Source organism: Hordeum vulgare, chromosome 1H (genome assembly GCF_904849725.1).
Source record: "Hordeum vulgare subsp. vulgare chromosome 1H, MorexV3_pseudomolecules_assembly, whole genome shotgun sequence".
In the NCBI taxonomy this organism is placed as follows: domain Eukaryota; kingdom Viridiplantae; phylum Streptophyta; class Magnoliopsida; order Poales; family Poaceae; genus Hordeum; species Hordeum vulgare.
In genome coordinates this window covers 478,697,728-478,725,722 of record NC_058518.1, presented here as the reverse complement: position 1 = coordinate 478,725,722, position 27,995 = coordinate 478,697,728, and the positions used below count along the sequence as shown (strand labels likewise).

The window sequence follows — 27,995 nt, the reverse complement described above, 5'->3', positions numbered from 1 at the left end:
CGTCTAACCCTTGCTCCCCTCATCGTATCCCCTCCTCCGGCAGGAACTCATCATCTGGTGATATCCCCTCTCCATGCCTCCAACCGTGTGCCAAGCACCGGCAAGAAATTTTGTTTTGTGGGAATTTGTTTGCTGATGAATGAATGTATTGAATGTAAGATCGCATTGTTGTAGAGAGAGAGAATGAAACACCACCTTCAGTTTGTCATGTGATCCCACATTATTTACCCCATGAGTGAAATAAGATAGCAGTTCATTGATCAATTCACGTAGCCTCTTTGTTTTGCTTTGCTTGTCCCGCTCAATTTCTCATCATGGTGGAATTAATAATGGACGGGTTGATTTCTCAACAAAATAGGATAGGACTGACTACAATAGTTAGTTAGCTTATTATTTTAATAAATTAAAATAATTATAAAAAGATTAAAAACGTGTGGTATTTTTTTCTTCCGTTGCAACGCACGGGCCCTTTTGCTAGTAAGGTGAAAAGGTGCAAAAAATCTTAAGAAGAACAAAAGGTGATGAATTCAATAAATAAAATAATTTTGAAAAATAACCATTTGTGAATTTTTAAAAAGCAATCATGGACATGAAAAAAAGCATTCAATTTGAAAAACATTCATTGATTTCAAAAAAGTTGGTCAACTTTATAAAAAAAGTTTATAGATTTTGCAAAAAATTCACCAATTTAGAAAGAATTCATCTAATTTGAAAAAAGTTCACTGAATTTGGAAAAAGTTCATCTGAAAAGATGCATCAAAAACTATTTATCATTGAATTTGCGAAAATTCCATCTATTAAAAAGTTTATCAATTTTTAAAGAAGTACATATATTTTGAAAAATGAATTCACCAAATTGAAAATGTCCTGGATTTAGCGAAAGTAAAAGGAGGAAAAAGGAAAATTAACATAGAAATGAAGTAAACCGTTCCAATAAAGAGAAAAAAGGAACAAGAAAAGTAAAAAGAAAAAAGAAAGAACGAAGAAGATGGAAGTAAACACATCAGAGATGTGTGGCTGGTTGGTTACTATGGGAACACAATATATGTTGGTACAACATGGAATTACAATATAACTCTACGAATCAAATATTCAAAGAAAGCTTTATAGAACGAACATAGTATAATATTATAAGGAGGGGTCACATGATCCGACACACAGATCATAGGAGCAACAATCGGAAGCATAACTTGTATGGATACACACAACTAGAAGGTATAAAAAGCGTGAGGAAGCCTATCTATCTACAAGACCCTCCATAGGAGCGTGACCTCTCTTTAAAATTATCAAGCTACTCAGCAATCATGTATATAAAGGTACTCAACAAGACTTACATCATAATTATCTACGTACGCATTAGGTATCAAAAACGGAGTAGTGGAGTTTAAAGGAGTAAACCAGCTGGACTCCGTGGCTATCCTGTACTACGACTATCCGTATTTATTTGGGGGTGAAAGAGCGCACATGAGTCCACGTAGTTATCACAACAATGCACCACTATGGATTCTCTTTCGTCTCCCTACAAGAACGTCATCCATACCACTAACACTTATCTTGCACATTTTAGAGTATCCATTTAAATTATCTATGAACAATGCAAACCTCCAAGTAGCCCATATTCGTGGACGCGACTATTCAAATAGATTGATTACCATGCAGTGGTATACTTCTTCACACATTTTTCCACCGCTTAATGCTTCATACGTCTCCAACGTATCCACAATTTATAAAGCATTCATGCCATGTTTACAAAGATTTTATATGGTTTTGATGCACTTTTATATAATTTTTGGAAACTAACCTATTAACCTAGAGCAGAGTGTTAGTTTTAGTTTTGTTTTTTTTTTGCTATTTCTTCTTTGCAGAAAAATCATACCCATCAAAGTTCAAATGCCATGAAAATTTACGATGTTTTTTCTAGAAAAGAAGAGACCCACGAAGCCTCGTAGAATGACTAGACGAAATCAAGGGGGCTACAAGCCGAGGTGGCTCCCCTGCTAGGGCACGCCACCTGAGCTTGTGAGCCCCTGAGGGATGCTTCTCGCATGATTGCGACGCTGAAAAATCTGATAAATAGAGAAACTCCAGAAAGAAATTTAGAACTTTTAAATCGTCGTCGTAAGCCTCTATTCCGAAGCGGTCTCATTTGGAGCCCTTTCACGACGCCTTGTCGGAGGGGAAAATCATCACCTGAGGCCACCTTCATTATCCTCACGTCTCGATGACGAGGAGGGGGTTCTTCACCAACAAGGCTGAGGGTGTGTACCAGTAGCTATGTGTTTGAGCTCTATATCTCTCTCGTGATCTTGATAAAGCACGGTCTTTATGTACCGTTTTCTTTGTTTATGTAATGGATGTTGGAAATATGCCCAAGAGAAAATAATAAATTAGTTATTATTATATTTATTTATTCAAGATAATCGTTTATTATTCATGCTATAATTGTATTGATTGGAAACACAAATACATGTGTGGATACATAGACAAAACACTGTCCCTAGTAAGCCTCTAGTTGACTAGCTCGTTGATCAAAGATGGTCAAGGTTTCCTAACCATAGACAAGTGTTGTCACTTGATAACGGGATCACATCATTAGGAGAATCATGTGATGGACAAGACCCAAACTATGAACGTAGCATATTGATCGTGTCGTTTTATTTCTATAGTTTTCTGCGTGTTAAGTATTTGTTCCTATGACCATGAGATCATATAACTCACTGGCACCGGAGGAATGCCTTGTGTGTATCAAATGTCACAACGTAACTGGGTGACTATAAAGGTGCTCTACAGGTATCTCCGAAGGTGTCCGTTGAGTTAGTATGGATCAAGACTGGGATTTGGCACTCCGTGTGACGGAGAGGTATCTTGGGGGCCACTCGGCAATACAACATCACACACAAGCCTTGCAATCAATGTGACTAAGTGTAAGTCATGGGATCTTGTATTACAGAACGAGTAAAGAGACTTGCCGGTAACGAGATTGAAATAGGTATGCGGATACCGACGATCAAATCTCGGGCAAGTAACATACCGAAAGACAAAGGGAATGACATACGGGATTATATGAATCCTTGACACTAAGGTTCAGCCGATAAGATCTTCGGAGAATATGTAGGATCCAATATGGGCATCCAGGTCCCGCTATTGGATATTTACCGAGGAGTGTCTCGGGTCATGTCTACATAGTTCTCGAACCCGCATGGTGTGCACACTTAAGGTTCGGTGACGTTTCGGTATAGTTGAGTTATAGGTGTTTGTAACCGAAAGTTGTTCGGAGTCCCAGATGAGATCCAGGACGTCACGAGGAGCTCCGATATGGTCCGGAGGTAAAGATTTTTATATAGGAAGTCCTGTTTTGGTCACCGGAAAAGTTTCGGGCTCATCGGTAGTTTACCGGGAGTGCCGGGAGGGGTGCCGGGGACCATCGGGAGGGTTGTCACGCCCCAAGGGGTCTCATGGGCTATGGGAAGAGATAAAGCAGCCCCTAGTGGGCTGGAATAAGTTCCCACTAAGGCCCATAAGGTTTGAGAAGGAAAAAACATAAGGTGGAAAGAGTTTCCAAGTGGGAAGGTGGAATCCTACTCCAAGTAGGATTGGAGTAGGACTCCTCCACCTCCAATTTCGGCCAAACCTTGAGGGTTTGAGGCTTCCTCCTCCCCTCCCTCCCTCCTATATATACTAGAGGTATTGAGGGTTTTTGAGACACAACTTTGCCACGGGCTGCTCGACCCCATACCACGCAGTTTTTCCTCTAGATCGTATTTCTGCGGAGCTTAGGCGAAGCCCTGCCGGAGTAGATCATCACCACCACCGGCGCCGTCACGCTGCCGGAGAACTCTTCTACCTCTCCGTCCCCTCTTGCTGGATCAAGAAGGTGGAGATTGTCATCGAGCTGTACGTGTGCTGAACGCGAAGGTGCCGTCCGTTCGGCACTAGATCGGAACGGATCATGAGATGGATCGCAAGACGGTTCGTGCAACGGATCGCGAGACGGTTCGTGGGGCGGTTCGAGGGACGTGAGACGTTCCACTAACCGTGTTTCTTAACGCTTCCTGCTGTGCGATCTACAAGGGTACGTAGATCCAAATCTCCTCTCATAGATGGACATCACCATGATAGGTCTTCGTGCCCGTAGGAAATTTTTTGTTTCCCATGCAACGTTCCCCAATAGTGGCATCATGAGCTAGGTTCATGCGTAGATGGAATCTCGAGTAGAACACAAAGGTTTTTGTGGACGGTGATGTTCGATTTGCTGCCCTCCTTACTCTTTTCTCGATTCGGCGATATTGTTGGATTGAAGCGGCCCGGACCGACATTATTCGTACGCTTACGAAAAACTGGTTTCATCACTCGACATGCAACCTCGTTGCATAAAGATGACTGGCGGGTGTCGGTTTCTTCAACTTTAGTCAAATTGGTTTTGACCGAGGCGGTCCTTAGAGAGGTTAAATAGCAATTTGCACATCTCCGTTGTGGTTTTTGCGTAAGTAAGATGCGATCTACTAGATACCCATAGCAGCCACGTTAAACATGCAACAACAATTAGAGGACGTCTAACTTGTTTTTACAGGGTATGCTTATGATATGATATGGCCAATAACGTGATGTGATATATTGGATGTATGAGATGATCATGTTGTAACAGTTAATATCGACTTGCACGTCGATGGTACGGCAACCGACAGGAACCATAGGGTTGTCTTTAAACTAATGTTTGTGCTTGCAAACGCCTTTACTATATTGCTAGGATGTAGCTTTAGTAGTAATAGCATGAGTAGCACGACAACCCCGATGGCGACACGTTGATGGAGATCATGATGATGGAGATCATGGTGTGGCACTGGTGACAAGAAGATCGTGCCGGTGCTTTGGTGATGGAGATCAAGAAGCACATGACGATGACCATATCATGTCACTTATGAATTGCATGTGATGTTAATCCTTTTATGCACCTTATTTTGCTTAGAACGACGATAGCATTATGAGGTGATCTCTCACTAAAATTTCAAGACGAAATTGTGTTCTCCCCGACTGTGCACCGTTGTGACAGTTCGTCGTTTCGAGACACCACGTGATGATAGGGTGTGATAGACTCAACGTTCACATACAACGGGTGCAAAACAGTTGCACACGCGGAACACTCGGGTTAAGCTTGACGAGCCTAGCATGTGCAGACATGGCCTCGGAACACATGAGACCAAAAGGTCGAGCATGAATCATATAGTTGATATGATTAGCATAGAGATGCTTACAGCTGAAACTATTCTCGACTCACGTGATGATCGGACTTGAGATAGTGGATTTGGATCATGTACCACTCAAATGACTAGAGAGATGTACTTTTTGAGTGGGAGTTCTTAAGTAATATGATTAATTGAACTAATTATCATGAACATAGTCTAATGGTCTTTGCGAATTACGATATAGCTTGCGCTATAGCTCTACTGTTTTTATGTTCCTGGAGAAAATTTAGTTGAAAGTTGATAGTAGCAACTTTGCGGACTGAGTCCGTAAAACTGAGGATTGTCCTCATTGCTGCGCAGAAGGCTTATGTCCTTAATGCACCACTCGGTGTGCTGCACCTCGGGCATCGTCTATGGATGTTGCGAACATCTGACGTACACGTCTTTTGATGACTACATGATAGTTCAGTGCGCAATACTTAATGTCTTAGAAGCAAGGCGGAGAAGACATTTTGAAAACGTCACAGAACATAAGAGATGTTCAAAGAGATGAAATTGAGATTTCATGCTCGTGCCCTTGTTGAGAGGAATAAGACCTCCGACAAGATTCTTTGCCTACAAAGTAAAGGAGAAAAGCTCAAATCGTTGAGCATGTTCTCAGATTGTGTGAGTACAACAATCGCTTGAATCAAGTGGGAGTTAATCTTCCAGATGAGATAGTGATGATTCTCCAAAGTCACTGCCACTAAGCTGCTAGAGCTTCGTGATGAACTATAAACAAATCAAGGATAGATATGATGATCCTTGAGTGATTCGCAATGTTTGACACTGCGAAAGTAGAAATCAATAAGGAGCATCAATTGTTGATGGTTAGTAAAACCACTAGTTTCAGGAAGGGCAAGGGCTAGAAGGGATACTTCATGAAACGGCAAACCAGTTGCTCCTCTAATGAAGAAACCCAAAATTGAACCCAAACCCGAGACTAAGTGCTTCTGTTATGAGGGGAATGGTCACTTAGGCGGAGCCACCCTAGATACTTGGTAGATAAGAAAGCTGGCAAAGTCGTCAGAAGTATATTTGATATACATGATATTGATGTTTACTTTAGTACTACTCCCAGTAGCACGAGGGTATTGGATACCGGTTCGGTTGCTAAGTGATTAGTAACTCGAAATGAAAGCTACGGTATAAACGGAGACTAGCTAAAGGCGAGGTGACGATACGTGTTGGAAGTGTTTCCAAAGGTTGATGTGATCAAACATCGCACGCTCCCTCTATCATCGGGATTGGTGGTAAAACCTAAATAATTGTTATTTGGTGTTTGCGTTGAGCATGAACATGATTGGATCGTGTTTATTGCAATATGATTATTCATTTAAAGAGAATAATAGTTACTCTATTTGCTTGAATAATTACCCTCAATGGTTTATTGAATCTCGATCATAGTGTTACACATGTTCATAATATTGGTGCCAAAAGATACAAAGTAATAATGATAGTACCACTTAGTTGTGGCACTGCCACTTGGGTCTTGTTGGTATAAAATGCATGAAGAAGCTCCATGCCGATGGATCTTTGTACTCACTCATTTTTAAAACGTTTGAGACATGCAAACCATACCTGTTGGTATAAATGCATGAAGAAGTTCCATGGAGATGGATCATTTGGACTAACTTGATTTTGAATCACTTGAGAAATGCAGATCATGCTACATGAAACAAGAGAGTAACTTGTTGGGAGTAATACATTTTTTGATGTGTGCAGCCCAATGAGTGTTGAGGCACGCAGTGGATATCGTTATGTTCTTACTTCACTGACGATTTGAGTTGATACAAGAGTATTTACTTGATGAATCACAAGTCTGAAATATTGAAAAGATTCAAAACTATTTCAGAGTGAAGATAATCGTGACAAGAGGATAAACTGTCTACGATATGATCATAGAGATGAATATCTGAGTTACGAGTTTTTGGTACGCAGTTAAGACAATGTGAAAATTGTTCCGCAGTTCATGCCACCCGGAACACCATAGTGTGATGATGTGTCTGAACTTCTTAGCCACACCCTATTTGATATGGTGCATACTATGATGTCTCTTATCGAATTACCACTATCGTTTATGGGTTATTCATTAAAGACAACCGCATTCACTTTAAATAGGGCACCGCGTATTCCCGTTGAGATGACACGGTATAGACTATGGTTTGAAAAAACCTAAGTTGTCGTTTCTTGAAAGATTGGGACTACGACGCTTATGTGGAAAAGTTTCAGTCTGATAAGCTCGAACCCAAAGCGGATGAGTGCATCTTCATAGGATATCCAAAAAAGTTGGATACATCTCCTATCTCAGATCCAGAAGCAAAGTGTTTGTTGCTAGAAACGGGTCCTTTCTCGAGGAAAGGTTTCTATCGAAAGAATTGAGTAGGAGGGTGGTGGAACTTGATGAGGTTAGTAAACCGTCACTTCAACCAGTGTGTAGCAGGGCGCAGGAAGATGTTCATGTGGCGCCTACACCAATTGAAGTAGAAACTAATGATGGTGATCATTGAGCTTCGGATCAAGTTACTACAAACCTCGTAGGTCGACAAGGTCGTATACTGCTGCAGAGTGGTACGATAACCGTGTCTTGGAGGTCATGTTGTTGAACAAGAATGAACCTACGAGCTATGGAGAAGCGATGGTGGGCCCGGATTCCGACAAATGGCTGGAGGCCATAAAATCCGAGAGAGGATCCATGTATGAAGACAAAGTGTAGACTTTGGAAGAACTACTTGATGGAAATAAGACTATTAAGTAAAGATGGATCTTTAAAAAGAAGACACGATGATGGTGACTATTCACCATTAAGAAAGGCTCGGCTTGTCGCAAAGATGTTTTCGACAAGATCAAAGAGTTGACTATGATGAGACTTTCTCACTCATAGCGATGCTAAAAGTCTGTTGGAATTATGTTAGTAGTTGCTGCACTATTTATGAAATATTGCACATAGGATGTCAAAACATTGTTTCCTCGACGGTTTCCTTGAGGAAAGGTTGTATGTGATACAACCAGAAGATTTTGTCGATCCTAAAGATACTAACAAGTATGCAAAGCTCCAGCAATCCTTTTACGGACTGGTGCAAGCATCTCGGAGTTAGAATATACACTCTGATGAGATGATCAAAGCTTTTGGGTTTGTGCAAGGTTTATGAGAAACTTTTATTTCCAAAGAAGTGAGTGGGAGCACTATAGAATTTCTGATAAGTATATGTGGTTGACATATTGGTGATCGGAAGTAATGTAGAATTTCTGTAAAGCATAAAGGTTGTTTGAAAGGGGTTTTTCAAAGGAAGACCTGGATAGAGCTACTTGAACATTGAGCATCAAGATCTACGGAGATAGATCAAAATGCTAAACAGAACTTTCAAATGAAATGCATGCCTTGACAAGTTTTTGAAGAAGTTCAAAATAGATCAGCAAGGAAAGAGTTCTTGGCTGTGTTGTAAGGTGTGAATATGAGTAAGACTCAAAAGCCTGACCACGGCAGAAGAAAGAGAAAGGACGAAGATCGTCCCTATGCCTTAGCCGTAGACTCTACAGTATGCCATGCTGTGTACCGCACCTGATATGTGCCTTGCCACAAGTATGTTAAGAGGTACAGAGAGTGATCCAGGATTGAATCACTGAACATCAGTCAAAGTTATCCTTAGTAACTAACGGACTAAGGAATTTTTCTCGATTATGGAGGTGGTTAAAGAATTCGTCGTAAAGGGTTACTTCGGTGCACGCTTTGACACTAATCCGAATAACTATGAGTAGTGAAACAGATTCGTATAGTAGAGTAGATATTTGGAGTATTTCCGAATAGCACGTAGCAGCAGCATAAATAAGATGACATAAAGATTTGTAAAGAACACACGGATCTGAAAGTTTCAGAATCGTTTACTAAAACCTCTCTCATGAGCAAGATGTGATCACACCCCAGAACTATATGGGTGTTGGATTCATTGAAATCACATGGTGATGTGAACTAGATTATTGACTCTAGTGCAAGTGGGAGACTGTTGGAAATATGCCCTAGAGGCAATAATAAATTAGTTATTATTATATTTCTTTGTTCGAGATAATCGTTTAATATCCATGTTATAATTGTATTGATTTGAAACACAAATACATGTGTGGATACATAGACAAAACACTGTCCCTAGTAAGCCTCTAGTTGACTAGCTCGTTGAGCAAAGATGGTCAAGGTTTCCTAACCATAGACAAGTGTTGTCACTTGGTAACAGGATCACATCATTAGGAGAATCATGTGATGGACAAGACCCAAACTATGAACGTAGCATATTGATCATGTCGTTTTATTGCTATAGTTTTCTGCGTGTCAAGTATTTGTTCCTATGACCATGAGATCATATAACTCAGTGGCACCGAAGGAATGTCTTGTGTGTATCAAATGGCACAACGTAACTGGGTGACTATAAAGGTGCTCTACGGGTATCTCTGAAGGTGTCCGTTGAGTTAGTATGGATCAAGACTGGAATTTGTCACTCCGTGTGACGGAGAGGTATCTCGGGGCCCACTCGGTAATACAACATCACACACAAGCCTTGCAAGCAATGTGACTAAGTGTAAGTCATGGGATCTTCTATTATAGAACGAGTAAAGAGACTTGCCGGTAACGAGATTGAAATAGGTATGCGGATACCGACGATCAAATCTCGGGCAAGTAACATACCGAAGGACAAAGGGAATGACATACGGGATTATATGAATCCTTGACACTGAGGTTCAACCGATAATATCTTCCGAGAATATGTAGGATCCAATATGGGCATCCAGGTCCCGCTATTGGATATTGACCGAAGAGTGTCTCGGATCATGTCTACATAGTTCTCGAACCCGCATGGTCTGCACACTTCAGGTTCGGTGACGTTTCGGTATAGTTGAGTTATAGGTGTTGGTAACCGAAATTTGTTCGGAGTCCCAGATGAGATCCAGGACGTCACGAGGAGCTCCAAAATGGTCCGGAGGTAAAGATTTATATATAGGAAGTCCTGTTTTGGTCACCGGAAAAGTTTTGGGCTGATCAGTAGTGTATCGGGAGTGCCGGGAAGGGTGCCGGGGACCATCGGGAGGGGTGTCACGCCTCAAGGGGTCTCATGGGCTATGGGAAGAGATAAAGCAGCCCCTAGTGGGCTGGAATAAGTTCCTACTAAGGCCCATAAGGTTTGAGAAGGAAAAAACACAAGGTGGAAAGAGTTTCCAAGTGGGAAGCTGGAATCCTACTCCAAGTAGGATTAAAGTAGGACTCCTCCACCTCCAATTTCGGCCAAACCTTGAGGGTTTGAGGCTGCCTCCTCCCCTCCCTCGCTCCTATATATACTAGAGGTATTGAGGGTTTTTGAGACACAACTTTGCCACGTGCTGCTTGACCCTATACCACGCTGTTGTTCCTCTAGATCGTATTTCTGCGGAGCTTAGGTGAAGCCCTGCCGGAGTAGATCATCACCACCACCGGCGCGCCGTCACGTTACCGGAGAACTCTTCTACCTCTCCGCCCCCTCTTGCTGGATCAAGAAGGTGGAGATTGTCATCGAGCTGTACGTGTGCTGAACGCGAAGGTACCGTCCGTTCGGCACTAGATCGGAACAGATCATGAGATGGATCGCAAGACGGTTCGTGCAACGGATCGCGAGACGGTTTGTGGGGCGGTTCGAGGGACGTGAAGACATTCTACTACATCAACCGCGTTTCTTAACGCTTTCTGCTGTGCGATCTACAGGGGTACATAGATCCAAATCTCCTCTCGTAAATGGACATCACCATGATAGGTCTTCGTGCGCGTAGGATTTTTTTTGTTTTCCATGCAACGTTCCCCAACAGTGGAATCATATGGTGTTCTTACCTCTCTAACTTTGTTAATTTGGCTCTCTCTCAACCTCTCCTTCCTCCTTGCTGGATCAAGGCGTAGGATACGTCATCGGGTTGCACGTGTGTTGAACGCGGAGGCGCCGTTGTTCGGTGCATTGATCGGAATCCACCGTGTTCTGAATCGCTGCGAGTACGACTCCATCAACCGCCTTCTAGCAACGCTTCCCCTTAGCGATCTTCAAAGATATGAAGATGCTCTACCCCTTTGCTCGTTGCTGGTTTCTCCATAGATAGATCCTTGTGTGACGTAGGATTTTTTTTTAAAATTACTACGTTCCCCAACAGTTTGGTGGCGGGTTCTCAGCGGAGTAAGGCAAGATTCGCTTGGCTCCCAAAGGGTTGTCACAGGCTCTGGTGATGCTTCTGAGCCACTAAGCCACGGTCTCCTCCAAGACTTCCTCTGGGTGTGACCGAGTGGTGTTCTCGGGGCCTGAGTAGTGCCACATGGTGTGGTCTCTCGCTTGAAGGGGCTGGATTCGCCGACCAAGAAACACCTCTAATAGGTCCATTCCAGTAATTCCACCACATATCAGATCAACTACTACATTCATCAGAATTCCTACCTGGATCTTCTCCTCCTCTGACACCGTCAGCGTTGTGGGAGTGGTGGGTCGCTCCAATGTGAAGGGGGGAGGCTAGTCGACATATTGGGAGATTTGCAATAAAAACGCGTCGACTGCCAGCCCCGAACAGATTCAGGAAGGGTCATCTGCGGAAATGCACTCTTACTCTTCTTCTGGAGCCCCAGGCCACCACACAGCTGGAAGACGTGGGTTCTACTATCACTAGGATTGGCTTTCTTTACCGACTGGAAACGTATGGTGAAGATATGTTTGAACAATCCCCAATGAAGGAAACAACCCAAGAAGCATCCACACAATGTTATGAACGCGACAAGGTATGCAATAGTATTTGGAGGAAAGTGGTGGAGTTGAGCACCGAAGAAGTTTAAGAATCCGCGGATGAATAGGTGAGGAGGCAAAGAAAAACCTCGCTCGACGTGGGTGAGGAGAAGGACTCTCTCACCTTCGCGCGACTCCAGCTCGACTTCTCCCCCGGACAACCTCCATGAATCGACGGCTATTAATCCTGTTGGTGACAAGGTTCAGAACGTTCACCTCCTCAACGGCCGACGGGAGGAAATCCCCCTGGATCCACCCCAATGGCGCTGTAGATCGGTCGCCCGATGGCTTCCACCCCTGGCCTTCCTTCTTGGCGTGCTCTAGCTTCCCTCTCTTCCCCTTCATCATCGCAATGGTGGTGGCGGCGACAGATCTGAGCGGTGCCCGTGAAGCGGAGGTGGTGGAGAAAGAGGTGAAGATTGAGGAGGAATACTATGCCAACCCTTGCGCCATCCCATTTTATAGCCACCCGAGTGAGTCGCTGACCTATGGGCCCGCTAGATATCTGTATATCCCGATAAAAGAGGAAGCGCGATACGTGGTGATAAGGACGATGTGGTAATCGAGGCGTCGTGCTCCCACTTGCCTTGGTCGTTGCGTCATCGCCGCACGACACGCGCTTGTCAAATTTTCGAATCCCGTGAAATTCGGACATCACGAAGCGACCCGTCGCATCAATGGACTATGTTGATCACTCGGATCAATTTCCATGCTCAAGGTCACCCGGACACATTTCGAGACAAAACCGACCAGGGTGAACGACAAAGACTCCAGTTGACGCACACTTCTGCTAAGCCGTGAAGTGCATTCGGAATTTGCATGTCTCGTCAGAATCTGCATCGACCCCTTTCTTACTCGAACCTCGATCCATTCACGGGGTTAATGATGGGGATATGTACCTAGAATAGGGTCATAGGCCTGACCTACATGTCCTACCCAAGGACACTACATTAAAGACTTAAAGATTACAACGAAGGCCCCGACTGACTCGCCATGGTGCATGGGTCACTCGGTAGAACATCCACTCACAAACTTTCTCTCTTCACTCGACGGAGGCCTTTCACTCGAAAGAACTAAAAGCCAATCGACGACAGAAGATTAGAAGCCACTTCAGGGAGGCCAACGAGCGGGCATTCGACTGGTCGTCATAAGTATTATTTATGACGTACGTTATCAGTAACGCGTGCCTTTATCTCCACTAATCGACCCCTTGGTTGTCCGGTCTTGATGAGGGGTAGCGCATTTTATATAAGCCACCCCTCCCCTGTCTCACAAGGGTTCGCATCCCCTGTAACACACATATTCCACACGACAAGAGCTCCCGAGCATTAAGACGTAGGGTTGTTACCTCCACGAGAGGGGCCTGAACTCATACATCGTGTGTACAAACTCGTCGTAGCTAGGACTCTTCCCTCTCATTTCATACCCTAACATCTACTGCGAGGCTCGTTTTCACGACATCGTCCGCGTCTGCTTTGTGTACGTGCCGACCCAAATCAAACTTAAAATTGGACCGAAAAGGATCGTCAGTGGATGAAAAACGGACGCGCGTTCATTTGGGTCGACGCATTGAACCTTTTTTCTTTTAGCACGGACGATGAGGTCGCCTTGGAGTTGTGCTCTTAGGCTGGTTGTAATGGGTAGTATCATATACTAGTATCATGCTTATGATACTTTTAGGCTGGTTGTAATGCATATTATCATATGTTAGTATCATAGCATAGTTCATTTATTACCATGCAAAACACATACTACTAGCACATCATTTAATATGATACGGTATCATGATATGATACTCAACTCTCTCTTTCTTCATTTAATTCTATGCCACCTCATCAAAATTGCCTAATTAACATGCATGATACTACATATGATACTACCATTACAGACAGTCTTATGTTTTTCTTCTTCTTAATCAACGAATTTGGCATTAGAACAAACGGCCACTCACCGCCACAGAGACGGGCCCTACTCGTCTTGATGGCCATCGTCCCGTCACAGGCCAGTCGCTACTGTAACCAAGATCAAAGCACTGTTGCACTCTCCACTGTCGCATTGACCGGTGAACAGCGGCAGCATCCGACGAGCCAGCCGGCCGAGCCCAATGGCAGCAAAGCCTGGGGGCTGGGCAGTCGGCTCTCGTCTTTCCGGGCGGGCCGGGCAGGGCACGTGAACCCCCCCAGAGCACCATCGAGTCAGAGGCAGCGGCGTCAGACTGTGGCAGTACTACTCCTAGTAGTAGTAGTAGAGTAGTAGGTAGTACTAGTACTAGCTAGCGACCACGCACTCGACACGACCCCCGGGAAAGCCGAGCTCCCTCTCCCTCTCCCCGCTCTGCTCTGCTCTGCTGCCCTCCCTCCGCGTCCTGTCACCCGACGCGCCAACACGGGAAAGCAAGCGCACACACGACAGTCAGACGGCACGCCGCTTGGCCGCACGGCGTGCAGCGGCTTCGGGCACGAGCGGAGGGGAAAGAAAAGAATTGAAAAGCGGGAGATCGACCGACGACCGCTCGGGGGGGCGCCCGGCTGAGCCGCTGGCCGAGTTAAAGGCGGGAGGACGTGCGTGACGGGGGCCCTGCTGCTGACGCCCCGACTGCTTTGCACGTCGCGCTCCTCGGCTCTTGACTGTGTGGCTGGACCGCTGCTTGCAGGGAGGGAGGGAGGGAGGGAGGGAGGAAAAAGCGGGGTATCTTGGGTGAGGTCGGGCTCGGTTCGGCTGTATTCCCGGGCTCTCTTGTCGCCAACGCCAACTGGTTGGCCCGTCACGCCGCCCCCACACCACCACGGGCGGCAGCAGCAGCAGCCGGGCCCCGGCGCCATCAAGATTGGCTGGCCTGGCCGTCGACGAACGGACCGCTGCGGCGGACCCGTTCTGCTTTGCTATACTAGTGCCCGTGCCGGTGGTTGTGCTCCGTTTCTTTGGTCACGTGAACTCGTCGCGTCGTTCCCTTCCCGCGTGACACACCTTTCCCACGTAAACAATGACTTTTCTTTGGTCCACGCGTCGCGTCCTGTCCCGACCCCAACAAGATATACTCAGGGTGTGTTTGGTTCGAGTCATCAAGTGGAATGTCACGGGTCCGACCCGTCCCTAGACCCTGTTCTTGTGTTTGGATTGAAAACGATCTGGAACCCACTGTTCCCGTAGAGAGAATATTCGGTCCAGATAGATCCGTCATGCACTCGTTCCTTCAAATCGGTGGAACGACGCGAAACGCCTTGTGGCTCTCCTATTGCATCTCCCTCTACTGCACTCCATGCTCGTCGCCGCCGCACCCTCGTCGCCGCCGCGCCGCGCCCTCGTCGCCGCCGGCAGGAGCGGCCGGTCCCTCCTCTCCTCGCTGGCAGCAGCGGCCGGTCCCTCCTCTCCCCGCCGGCCGGTCCCTCCTTTCCCTGCCGGCCAGTCCCTCCTCCCCTCGCCGGCAGCACCGGCCGCATCCCCATCATCTCTACTCTCCCATGGCGTGCAGTGATGGCGACGACGAGATGCAGCAGAGGAAGATGAACAAATCCATTCCATTCCATCCCTAACCAAACATCAAAATGTAACCATCCCGTTCTTTTAAGTCGCTACTACCAAACACAAGGACGTAACCGACCCATCCACTAGAATGGAATCATGACATTCCGTTCCACTTCGTTCCTGAACCAAACACACCCTTAGATGTAGAGGGAGCTCTCGTTTTCAGATGGAGGCATGCGTTTTCACACTGGTTAGCCTACACTACTACTACGTACTCCATTTCACCTAGTATATGGTCATCACTGCCACCAGCAACTGATTATCAGAGTAAGTAGGAGTACCCTAGCCTCTTTTTTTTTACTCCCTCCGTCCCAAAATTCTTATGTTAGTTTCATTTAAAAATGGATGTATCTAAATACTAATACATGACTAGATACATTCATATCTAGACAAATTAAAGACAAGAATTTTGGAACGGAGGAAGTAGTAAAGAAGAGAACACATTTCCTTTAGCAGAAGAGCCTTTCCCCCCTTTCCTCCAGTCGGAACGAGTTGCCACGACCGACCCTTTAACCAATAAAGTTTATAAACCACGTACGTACCACACTCTTGTACCATTAGGAAAGCAAGCGATACACATTTGCGGCAGTACGTGACAGTGACACTGCCGGTGCCTGGCCTCTCTCCCCAACGGCACAACGTAAGCGCAAATAGACAAGCAGCCTCCCTCACGAAAGCAACTTTGCCCCGACGCCCGGCCCGAGGAGGCACCCCCGGCCCTCCCTCTCTCTCATCCTGTGCGGGAACAGTGGAGCACCCGACCGGACCCCGACGCGCAGAGCAAACAAACAAAGACCACTGGAAAAAAGCCGGCGAGCCAAGCCCGAGGGCCCCGTCCTCATAAAGGCGCCGCACGACACGGCACTGGCGGGGGGCAGCCGCAGCGCTACAGTGAGAGTGAGAGAGCGGGCGGGCGAGGAACAGCGACCGCCGCAGCCAGCAGCCAGCGTCGGGGGGAGAGTCAGTGGACCGCGGTGGGGTGGTGAGTGGGGACGACGGGAGGCGCAGAGCGACATGGCTAGAGCGCGACGCGTTCGTCAGCTTCGCGGGGGAGGGCCTGGCACTGGCAGCATTCATTGATCCTGCCGCTGCCGCCACCGCTGCTAGTGCTGCTGCTTACCATAACTCGCTACTCTGCACCGCCATCCACCTTCCACCACCGCGCTGCGACAGCATTAACGTGCCGGAGGTATAGCTAGCCTTGCGTTGCTTGGAGAGAGAGAGAGAGCGATGGGGATCGACCTCAACACCGTGGAGGAGGACGGGGAGACGGCGGGGGCGGTGTGCGGGGAGCTGTGGCACGCGTGCGCGGGGCCGGGGGTGGCGCTGCCCAGGCGCGGGAGCGCGGTCGTCTACCTCCCGCAGGCGCACCTCGCGGCCGGTGGCGGCGATGCGCCGGCGCCGGCCGGGCGGGCGCACGTGCCGCCCCACGTGGCGTGCCGCGTCGTCGGCGTCGAGCTATGCGTGAGTGTGGGCTTGGCTTCGTCCGGCCATTCCGCTTCTTCTTCTTCTTCTGAAACCAAGTCTCGTGGTCGTTGCTGTGCTTGCAGGCGGACGCGGCGACGGACGAGGTGTACGCGCGGCTCGCGCTGGTGGCGGAGGCCGAGGTGAGTGCCGCCGCCTCAATCTCTCAACTGTCAGCCGCTCGCCGTTAGATCGATCGCACGTGCTGTGGTGGGCTGCTCCCATTTCCATTTGGGGATCTAGAGGCCTGCTGGTGATGAGGACTGTTCTATAGGCTCGCTTGTTTCCGTGTTCCACCTGCACTTATACTTCGTGCGACCAGAGGAATATGGTTTTCAGCAGTGAAATTTCGGAACCTCAAAGATGAATACCATCATCTCCCATACATCATTGTCTTTTATAGGCTCGCTGATGAAGACTGTGCTATAGGCTCGCTTGTTTCCGTGTTCCACTTGCATTTAGTTCGTGCTGATGAAGACTGATTTTGGTGTTTGGTATCAGTTGCTACTTGCTGCCACTGCACAATCGTTGACTAATTACTCCCTCCGTCCCATAGTATAAGACGAACTGCAAAAACGTCTTACATTATGGAACAGAGATGGTATTTCTCTTCATCTTTTGCTTATGGATGTGAGTCTATGTCTAACTCCGTCCCATAATATAAGACGAACTGCAAAAACGTCTTACATTATGGAACAGAGATGGTATTTCTCTTCATCTTTTGCTTATGGATGTGAGTCTATGTCTAACCCCGTCCCATAATATAAGACGAACTGCAAAAACGTTTTACATTATGGAACAGAGGTGGTACTTCTCTTCATCTTTTGCTTATGGATGTGAGTCTATGTCTAATTTTAATGTTCCAAGCGCAACATTTAACTTTGGTACATATCAGTTGCTACTTGCTGCCAGTACACAATCGTTGAATAATTACTTCTCTTCATCTTTTGCTTCTGGATGTGAGTCTTTATTATGACTTTGGCCAAGTTACACTTATTTCCCTCTAAAAGAAACAATAGTAGTACTTCCTCCGGCATGCACGTGTATCTAGATCGTCGATTTAACTTATATAAAATATATTGTTTAACATAAAAGTTATATCATTAGAAAATATAACATCTAAAGTTTCTAATGATATATTTTTTTGTTATATATGCCTCTCATTAAGTTGATCAAATTGACGACCTAAGTATATGTGCCAGACTTGTAAACTGAGACGGAGGGAGTAGTACACTTTGTTTAAACACACACACACACACACAACCATATGTAGTTTGCTTTGAAATCTCTAAAAAGACTTGTATTAGGAACGGAGGGAGTACATCAGAGCATGGATACACCTGTCCTGCCATAGCCGTAGGCCTGAATACATATGGCACAGAGTTGCGATTCTAGCTGCTCAGCACTTGCATTGTTGGGGGCATACTAAGGTAAAATGCTGTTCATTGCTTTGTGTAACAAGTGTTCCTCTTTTGGTTTCAGATGTTCAGGCAAAGCGTCCGTGAGCGTGGATCCGAAGAGGGGGAGGACGAGATGGCGGCTGGCGATGGAGAAAACAAACCTCGCATGCCTCACATGTTCTGCAAGACCCTCACTGCCTCTGACACGAGCACGCATGGAGGTTTCTCTGTTCCTCGCCGGGCTGCGGAGGACTGTTTCGCACATCTGGTGAGGCGCTTGGAAATAATTTTAGTGTAACCTGCACAATCGTATGTTCAGTTGTATTTGCTGATCTGACCATTTCCGGTTCTTCGATTCTTTGTAGGACTACAAGCAGGTCAGGCCTTCTCAAGAACTCGTTGCCAAGGACTTGCATGGCACGCAGTGGAGGTTCCGCCATATCTATAGAGGTGTGGAACATTTCATGATTATTACTTGCAGAATTTTGTTGTAGCTGCTAAAAAAAATCTAATCTAAGCCTCCCTATAAAAAAATCCTTCGGTAATTCATCGAAGGCTGGGGGGCAACAGCCCCCCTCCCCCTCCCGGCCCAAACATAGCTCCGCCACTGCCTATTCGTGCAACCTGTGGAAAACACACACAAAAAAACTGTTTATGTCCTATATTATGGGACGGAGGGAGTAGTACTCATTTTACTAGCAGTGTTTGGTATGTTTATGTCACATTTTCTCAAATTTTGATGGGATGTAAATACTTTCTGGAATTCCAGGTCAACCCCGTAGGCATCTTCTGACAACTGGATGGAGTTCTTTTGTCAACAAGAAAAAACTAGTCTCCGGGGATGCAGTTTTATTTCTTCGGTAAGCATCTGGCAAGTTTAATGGATGAATGTTTTTATGTTTTCTACACTCTTCTCACTGGCATAGGCATTCATTTTTTATGTACAGAGGTGATGATGGTGAACTGAGATTGGGTGTAAGGAGAGCGGTTCAGCTCAGAAACGAAGCTCTTTTTGAAGCGGTCAACACTAATGACTCAAAGTTGCACACACTATCTGCTGTTGCCAGTTCCTTAGAAAATAGAAGTATTTTCCATGTTTGTTTCGACCCAAGGTTTGTCGAGCAATGCACATTAAGTTAGCGAACTTAATTAATCATTTGAAGTCCTATGCTATTCCGGCTTCGTAATTTGATGGTCCTTTCGCCTTTTATTTTTCACATGCATATGAAAGTTCATGGACCTTTATTCTTCTACTTTTCGACGCCTTTTAAGTATTAAAATAGCTAGTCAACTAAATAATTCTAGTTTTTCATCCTTTCGCAGGAGTGGAGCGTCAGAATTTATAGTGCCATATTGGAGATTCTCCAAGAGCTTAAACCATACGTTTTCCATTGGAATGAGATTTAAAGTTTCCAATGAGAGTGATGATGCAAATGAGAGGTCTCTGTCCTTTAGCTCAACTGAAAATTTGCTTGTTGTACATCAGTCTTTTGAATTTTTTGTTTTGTTCTGCAGGTCTACTGGATTGATTTCAGGTATTAGTGAAGTAGACCCCATAAGATGGCCTGCATCAAAATGGAGATGCCTGATGGTATGCATTTGAGTGAGATATTTGTTATAGTTCTCAACTCTGGCGGTCTTCAATTGTATATTCATGACCATCATGTTCAAGAAATTTTTGCCACTATTTCTTCTGAAATAAAGACTGCGCAATTCCAACTCTTAGTGAAATGAGCTCCTCTCACTATTAAGTATTTAGTATTTCAGAGACCCGGTAGCTCTTTTTTATCTAAATTGCAATTAGACTCGGTGCACTTTTTGAATTTTAATAGTACTTGGACCAGGTAGGTACTCCCTCCGTCCCAAAATAAGTGTTGCAAAATATGTACTAAGTTAGCACAAATTTTATATTAGATCAACGACACTTATTTTGGGACGGAGGGAGTATTTAATAGTGAATATAATAGTTGGGTATAAGGGCACAAGAACATGTATGCAAAGTGTTACGATAGGGTGGTAGAAGCTAAGTTGAATTAAATATCAGAGCAAATATTAACCCTATCAACTGTCAAAAGTCTACTCTCAAAGTAAAATCCTTTTCGAAACTGAGCTTAGGCGGTGGGTTGCCCTTGCGATCCATATGTGATATCTGATTCATAACACATTGAGCTGAAAAATGGAAAATATCAATCACCTTTAGGAAGTTCCCTTTTGTAATGTATCACTGCAGATACATTTTACCTGTACAGTTTTTTCTACAGTTATTTAAAAAGTCATGATCTTCAAATTTCCACTAAAGTGAAGTCTTGTTTTGTTTTCATGTGTTTACAGGTACGATGGGACGATAGCACTCATTGCAACCACCAACGTAGAGTTTCTCCGTGGGAGATCGAGAGAGTTGGTGGTTCGATTTCAGTCACTGATTGTCTGTCAGCATCCAGTTCGAAGCGAGCTAAATTGTACTTTCCTCAAGGCAATTTGGATGCTCCAGTTACGGGTAGGTCCAACGGCTTGAGGCACACATCTGTTGATATATGCTAGCTCAATTGTGCCATTTGCCAATTATCCATGTGATCAAACTTGCAGATGGAAATGGTTGTTTGGACTCGATGGAAGCAGGAAACTTCCACAGGGTCTTGCAAGGTCAAGAATTGTTGATGGGTTCTAGGACTCAGGGTGCTGGGCGCTCTCAGTCACCCGATGTGGCAAGGTTTCGACCTCCGGATCACATTCGGTTCTCCGCAAATGTACGGAACTACATCCCGCAGCAGAGCTCTGAGTTTCCCTACCATTCCTCAGGCTTCGGCGAGTCAGTCAGATTCTCAGAGGTCTTGCAAGGTCAAGAAATGTCTCAAGCACTTCGCTTCTACCAAGGAAGTGCTTTTGACGCCCGCACGCAGCACGGCGGTGCTGGCCCGTTTGGTTACACGCAGCGATCAGCGGCGCCGATTGGATTGTCCCCTGCAGCTCAAGGATATCCTCTCAATCAGTTCACACCGTCGGCAGTGGCGGCGGCGAAAGTATCTTCTCCCTCCTCTGTCCTGATGTTCAACCAGGCGACGGTCCCGCAGTTCGACTTGGAAAGCAGAACCAGCAGCTACATAGGTGCGTATGGCGGCCAGTGTCGTCCCATGGAGATGGTGAGGGAGACGGAGAAGACTTGGCCGTGCGCACAGCGCCAAAGGCCAAGCGTAACGGGAACGGGATGCCGTCGGTTTGAAGAATGGATAAAGGCCTCGACTCCTGCGAGCACTGACGGCAGTAGGCCTGGATCGGCGGCTGCCAGAGACGTCGTCGTCGGGCGGAGCAACTGCAGGCTGTTTGGTTTCTCCCTGACTGATCAGAAGGCAGTGGGAGGAGCAGGTGGGGATGGTGGCGCCAATGAAGGGAATTCGAACGATGAACAGGATTGCGCCGACCCGCGGGTGCTCGACTTGTTCGGGCGCGGCCACCATGCTCCTAGCGCTATGCGTGCCATCGTTGCTGCTCCTCTGGGGATGTGATGTTGACGTTGATGTAGATGCTGCTGTGCTTTGCGGGCGGGAGTGCAATGGCCGTCAAGGTCTGGTTCCTTCGGCTGCATTGTAGTGTCGGGCAATTCGTGCTCCCTGGTTAAAGAAACCGTCTGTAATTTCACCTAGGCTGCTCTCTTAGTTCTAGATTCTATTTAGCATACTTGCGTGGATCTTGATGCTACCTTTTCTTTTCCCGGCAAACCTGACGCTCCATGCTGCTTCTTATAAATAGTCGCCTTCTGAACATCTGCTTGTGCTTATGGAACCTGATGCTACTGATGTACTCTCTCCGTTTCGAAATAACCTTTCTAGAGATTTGACTATAGACTATATCTGGAGTAAAATGTGTCGAATAAATAAGCAATTTTTTGAATAGACTAATCCACGAAATAATTACTAACATGACATCGATTAGGTTCATGACACATTGATTATGGAGCATACTAGCAAGTAGTATGCATATAACAGAAACATCTACGAATATAGCTAGTATCACCAGGGCAGAAATAAACAGGAGCGGGATAAACGGGTTATACCCTTCGATCGGCCAGTTGGCCTTAGCAGCGGCGACAACATCCTCTGCCGCCTTCTTTTCGGACGAGGACGACGCGGAAGTAGACGAAGCAGACGGACGGAGGCGAGCAGTCGCGTGATCATTCCCCAAAAAGCTAATCGTCCCTCTCCTGTACAGGATCCGGAGAGCCGGAGTTTCGGAGGCCCGCTCTCCCGTTGACCATGTATGCGGTGAACAGGACGGCTAGGGTTGGCGTTAGCCCTGCTTATATAGGCGGCCGGGTGGAGAGACGTGGGTTGAACCCATGATCCGACGTCTCAGATCGTGGCGCATCCGTAAAATATTCCCCGTTCCTGACCGGCAAAAATAAGCGAGTAGGTATGAGCTCGGTTCGGCTCATTCCGGCGTGGCGTGGCGCGACACGACGCAGCAGGCGGCGGAGGAGGAGTGCGCGAGGGCCTCTTCTCTTCTCACTCTTCAATAGCATGTAGAAGAGAGACCCTTATAAAGGGGTCCAACTTCTTCTCCACTAGCGGGGTGAGGCTAAACTTCCCACAACCACCTTGTCATGCCACCACCTACATGGGCCCTTGGAGATTTCTGAAGTTGTCTTATGGGCCTAAGGCCCATCACAAAGTTTCAACAATCCCTCACCAGATCTCAAGGGCACATCGTGTTCCTTCGTTTCAATCACTGTTTTGATATACCAGCATTTCAGTAAAGACATGTTAAGGTTGAGCTTCACCTAGAGCAAAAACTACACCCCTTTACAACTGAACAATGGACTATGTCTTGAATTGTCAGTTTGGCGTAAAGAAGGTTTGTTGGAATTATGCCCTAGAGGCAATGATAAATAAGTTATTATTATAATTCATGTATCAAGATAATCGTTTTTATTATCCATGCTATAATTGTATTGAATGAAGACTTAGATACATGTGTGGATACATAGACAAAACACTGTCCCTAGGAAGCCTCTAGTTGGCTAGCCAGTTGATCAAGGATAGTCAGTGTCTTCTGACTATGTACAAGGTGTTGTTGCTTGATAACTGGATCACATCATTGGGAGAATCATGTGATGGACTAGACCCAAGTTAATAGACGTAGCATGTTGATCGTGTCATTTTGTTGCTACTGTTTTCTGCGTGTCAAGTATTTGTTCCTATGACCATGAGATCATATAACTAACTGACACCGGAGGAATGCTTTGTGTGTATCAAACATCGCAACGTAACTGAGTGACTATAAAGATGCTCTACAGGCATCTCCGAAGGTGTTCGTTGAGTTAGTATGGATCGAGACTGGGATTTGTCACTCCGTGTGACGGAGAGTATCTCGGGGCCCACTCGGTAATACAACATCACACACAAGCCTTGCAAGCAATGTGACTTAGTGTAAGTCACGGGATTTTGTATTACGGAACGAGTAAAGAGACTTGCCGGTAAACGAGATTGAAATAGGTATGCGGATACTGACGATCGAATCTCGGGCAAGTAACATACTGAAGGACAAAGGGAATGACATACGGGATTATATGAATCCTTGGCACTGAGGTTCAAACGATAAGATCTTCGTAGAATATGTAGGATCCAATATGGGCATCCAGGTCCCGCTATTGGATATTGACCGAGGAGTCCCTCGGGTCATGTCTACATAGTTCTCGAACCCGCACGGTCTACACACTTAAGGTTCGACGTTGTTTTATGCGTATTTGAGTTATATGGTTGGTTACCGAATGTTGTTTGGAGTCCCGGATGAGATCACGGACGTCACGAGGGTTTCCGAAATGGTCCGGAGACGAAGATTGATATATAGGATGACCTCATTTGATTACCGGAAAGTTTTCGGCATTACACGGAATGTAGCGGGAGTGACGAATGGGTTCCGGATGTTCACTGGGGGGAGGGGGAAGCCCACCCCGGGGAAGCCCATAGGCCTTAGGGGTGCCACACCAGCCCTTAGTGGGCTGGTGGGCAAGCCCAAAAAGGCCCCTGCGCAGGATAAGAAAAAATCAAAGAAAAAAAAGGGGAAGTGGGAAGGAAGGGAAGGACTCCACCTTCCAATCCTAGTTGAACTACGATTGGAGGAGGATTCCTCCTCCCCCCCTTCGGCCGAACCCCTTGGGGCTCCTTGAGCCTCAAGGAAAGGCCCCTCCCCTCCCACCTATATATACGGAGGTATTAGGACTGATTTGAAACAACTTTGCCACGGCAGCCCGATCACATACCTTCACGGTTTTTCCTCTAGATCGCGTTTCTGCGGAGCTCGGGCGGAGCCCTGCTGAGATTAGATCACCACCAACCTCCGGAGCGCCGTCACGCTGCCGGAGAACTCATCTACCTCTCCGTCTCTCTTGCTGGATCAAGAAGGCCGAGATCATCGTCGAGCTGTATGTGTGCTGAACGCGGACGTGCCGTCCGTTCGGCACTAGATCGGAGCGGATCGTGGGACGGATCGCGGGACGGTTCGTGGGACGGTTCGCGGGGCGGATCCAGGGACGTGAGGACGTTCCACTACATCAACCGCGTTTATTAACGCTTCTGCTGTGCGATCTACAAGGGTACGCAGATCTGAAATACCCCTCGTAGATGGACATCACCATGATAGGTCTTCGTGCGCGTAGGAAAAAATTTGTTTCCCATGCGACGTTCCCCATCAGTGGCATCATGAGTTAGGTTCATGCGTAGATGTAATCTCTAGTAGAACACAAAAGTTTTTGTGGGCGGTGATGTGCGATTTGCTGCCCTCCTTAGTGTTTTCTTGATTCCGCGGTATTGTTGGATCGAAGCGTCTTGGACCGACATTACTCGTACGCTTACGAGAGACTGGTTTCATCTCTACGAGCAACCCCGTTGCTTAAAGATGACTGGCGAGTGTCGGTTTCTCCAACTTTAGTTGAATCGGATTTGACCGAGGAGGTCCTTGGATGAGGTTAAATAGCAATTCATATATCTCCTTTGTGGTGTTTGCGTAAGTAAGATGCGATCCTACTAGATACCCATGGTCACCACGTAAATCATGCAACAACAATTAGAGGACGTCTAATTTGTTTTTGCAGGGTTTGCTTGTGATGTGATATGACCAACGATGTGATGTGATATATTGGATGTATGAGATGATCATGTTGTAATAGTTAATATCGACTTGCACGTCGATGGTACGGCAACCGGCAGGAGCCATAGGGTTGTCTTTAAACTAATGTTTGTGCTTGCAGATGCGTTTACTATATTTCTAGGATGTAGCTTTAGTAGTAATAGCATGAGTAGCACGACAACCCCGATGGCGACACGTTGATGGAGATCATGGTGTGGCGCCAGTGACAAAGAAGATCGTGCCGGTGCTTTGGTGATGGAGATCAAGAAGCACGTGATGATGGCCATATCATGTCACTTATGAATTGCATGTGATGTTAATCCTTTTATGCACCTTATTTTGCTTAGAACGACGGTAGCATTATGAGGTGATCTCTCACTAAAATTTCAAGATGAAATTGTGTTCTCCCCGACTGTGCACCGTTGCTACAGTTCGTCGTTTCGAGACACCACGTGATGATCGGGTGTGATACACTCAACGTTCACATACAACGGGTGCAAAACAGTTGCACATGCGGAACACTCGGGTTAAGCTTGACGAGCCTAGCATGTGCATACATGGCCTCGGAACACATGAGACCGAAAGGTCGATCATGAATCATATAGTTGATATGATTAGCATAGGGATGCTTACCACTGAAACTATCCTCAACTCACGTGATGATCGGACTTGAGCTAGTGGAATTGGATCATGAACCACTCAATGACTAGAGAGATGTACTTTTTGAGTGGGAGTTTAGCAAGCAATTTGATTAAGTTAAACTCTAATTATCTTGAACATAGGCTAAGTCCACTTTAAATATATTTGTGTTGTAGATCATGGCTCACGCGAGAGTCACCCTGAATTTTAATACGTTCCTAGAGAAAGCTAAGTTGAAAGATGATGGAAGCAACTTTGTAGACTAGGCTCGTAATCTTAAGTTGCTCCTGCAAGCTGGGAAGAAGGATTATGTCCTTAATGCTGTGCTAGGAGATGAATCACCCGCTACGGTTGACCAAGATGTTAAGAACGCTTGGTTAACACGTAAGGAGGACTACTCAGTAGTTCAATGTGCAGTCTTGTATGGCTTAGAGCCGGGACTTCAACGTCGCTTTGAGCGTCATGGAGCGTATGAGATGTTCCAGGAGTTGAAGTTTATCTTTCAGAAGAATGCCCGGATCGAGAGGTATGAGACCTCCGATAAATTCTATGCTTGCAAGATGGAGGAGAATTCGTGTGTCAGTGAACATGTGCTCAAAATGTCTGGGTACTCAAACCGTCTAGCTGAGCTGGGGATTGAACTCCCGCAAGAGGCTATCACTGACAGAATTCTTCAATCACTGCCGCCAAGCTATAAGGGCTTTGTGTTGAACTACAACATGCAAGGGATAAACAAGTCACCCGGCGAGTTGTTCGCGATGCTGAAATTCGCAGAGTCAGAACTCCGTAAAGAGCATCAAGTGTTGATGATGAATAAGACCACTAGTTTCAAGAGAAACGGCAAAGGAAAGAAGGGTAGTTCGAAGAAGAGCGACAAGCCTGTTGCTAATCCGACGAAGAAACCCAAAGCTGGACCTAAGCCTGAAACGGAGTGCTATTATTGCAAGGGTATGGGTCACTTGAAGCGCAACTGCCCCAAGTATCTGGCTGATAAGAAGGCGGCCAAAGAAAAATCAGGTATATTTGATATACATGTTATTGATGTGTACTTAACCAGCTCTCGTAGTAGTGCCTGAGTATTCGATACCGGTTCTGTTGCTCGTATTTGCAACTCGAAACAGGAACTGCGGAATAAGCGAAGGCTGGCAAAGGATGAAGTGACGATGCGCGTGGGAAATGGTTCCAAGGTTGATGCAATCGCCGTCGGCACAGTTTCACTTCAGTTACCATCAGGATTAGTTATGAACTTAAATAATTGTTATTTAGTGCCTGCGTTAAGCATGAACATTATATCTGGATCTTGTTTATTGCGAGACGGTTACTCGTTTAAGTCAGAGAATAATGGTTGTTCTATTTCTATGAGTAATATCTTGTATGGTCATGCACCCAATGTGAGAGGATTGTTCATATTGAATCTTGATAGTGATAATACACATATATATATAACATTGAGACAAAAAGAGTTAGAGTTAACAATGATAGCGCCATGTTTTTATGGCACTGCCGTTTAGGTCATATTGGTGTAAAGCGCATGAAGAAACTCCATACCGATGGACTTTTGGAGTCACTTGATTTTGATTCACTTGACACGTGCGAACCATGCCTCATGGGCAAGATGACTAAAACTCCGTTCTCCGGAACAATGGAGCGTGCAAGTGACTTGTTGGAAATCATACATAGCGATGTGTGTGGTCCGATGAGTGTGGAGGCACGCGGAGGATATCGTCATTTTCTCACCTTCACTGACGATTTGAGTAGATATGGTTATGTCTACTTGATGAAACACAAGTCTGAAACATTTGAAAAGATCAAGCAATTTCAGAGTGAAGTTGAAAATCATCGTAACA

General features: G+C 46.0%; 1 protein-coding gene across 1 annotated transcript; it reads left to right on the top strand.

Annotated features, from left to right (window-relative positions):
- The first annotated feature begins 16,423 nt into the window (after nt 1-16,423).
- On the top strand, nt 16,424-22,146 carry LOC123447192 (auxin response factor 14-like). Its single transcript, XM_045123776.1, has 10 exons — nt 16,424-16,987; nt 17,074-17,130; nt 18,470-18,655; nt 18,753-18,837; nt 19,157-19,247; nt 19,335-19,499; nt 19,711-19,827; nt 19,903-19,978; nt 20,719-20,884; nt 20,974-22,146. The coding sequence occupies exons 1-10, from the start codon at nt 16,754-16,756 to the stop codon at nt 21,888-21,890; spliced, it is 2,094 nt and encodes a 697-aa protein (XP_044979711.1). The 5' UTR covers nt 16,424-16,753; the 3' UTR covers nt 21,891-22,146.
- The last annotated feature ends 5,849 nt before the right edge of the window (nt 22,147-27,995 follow it).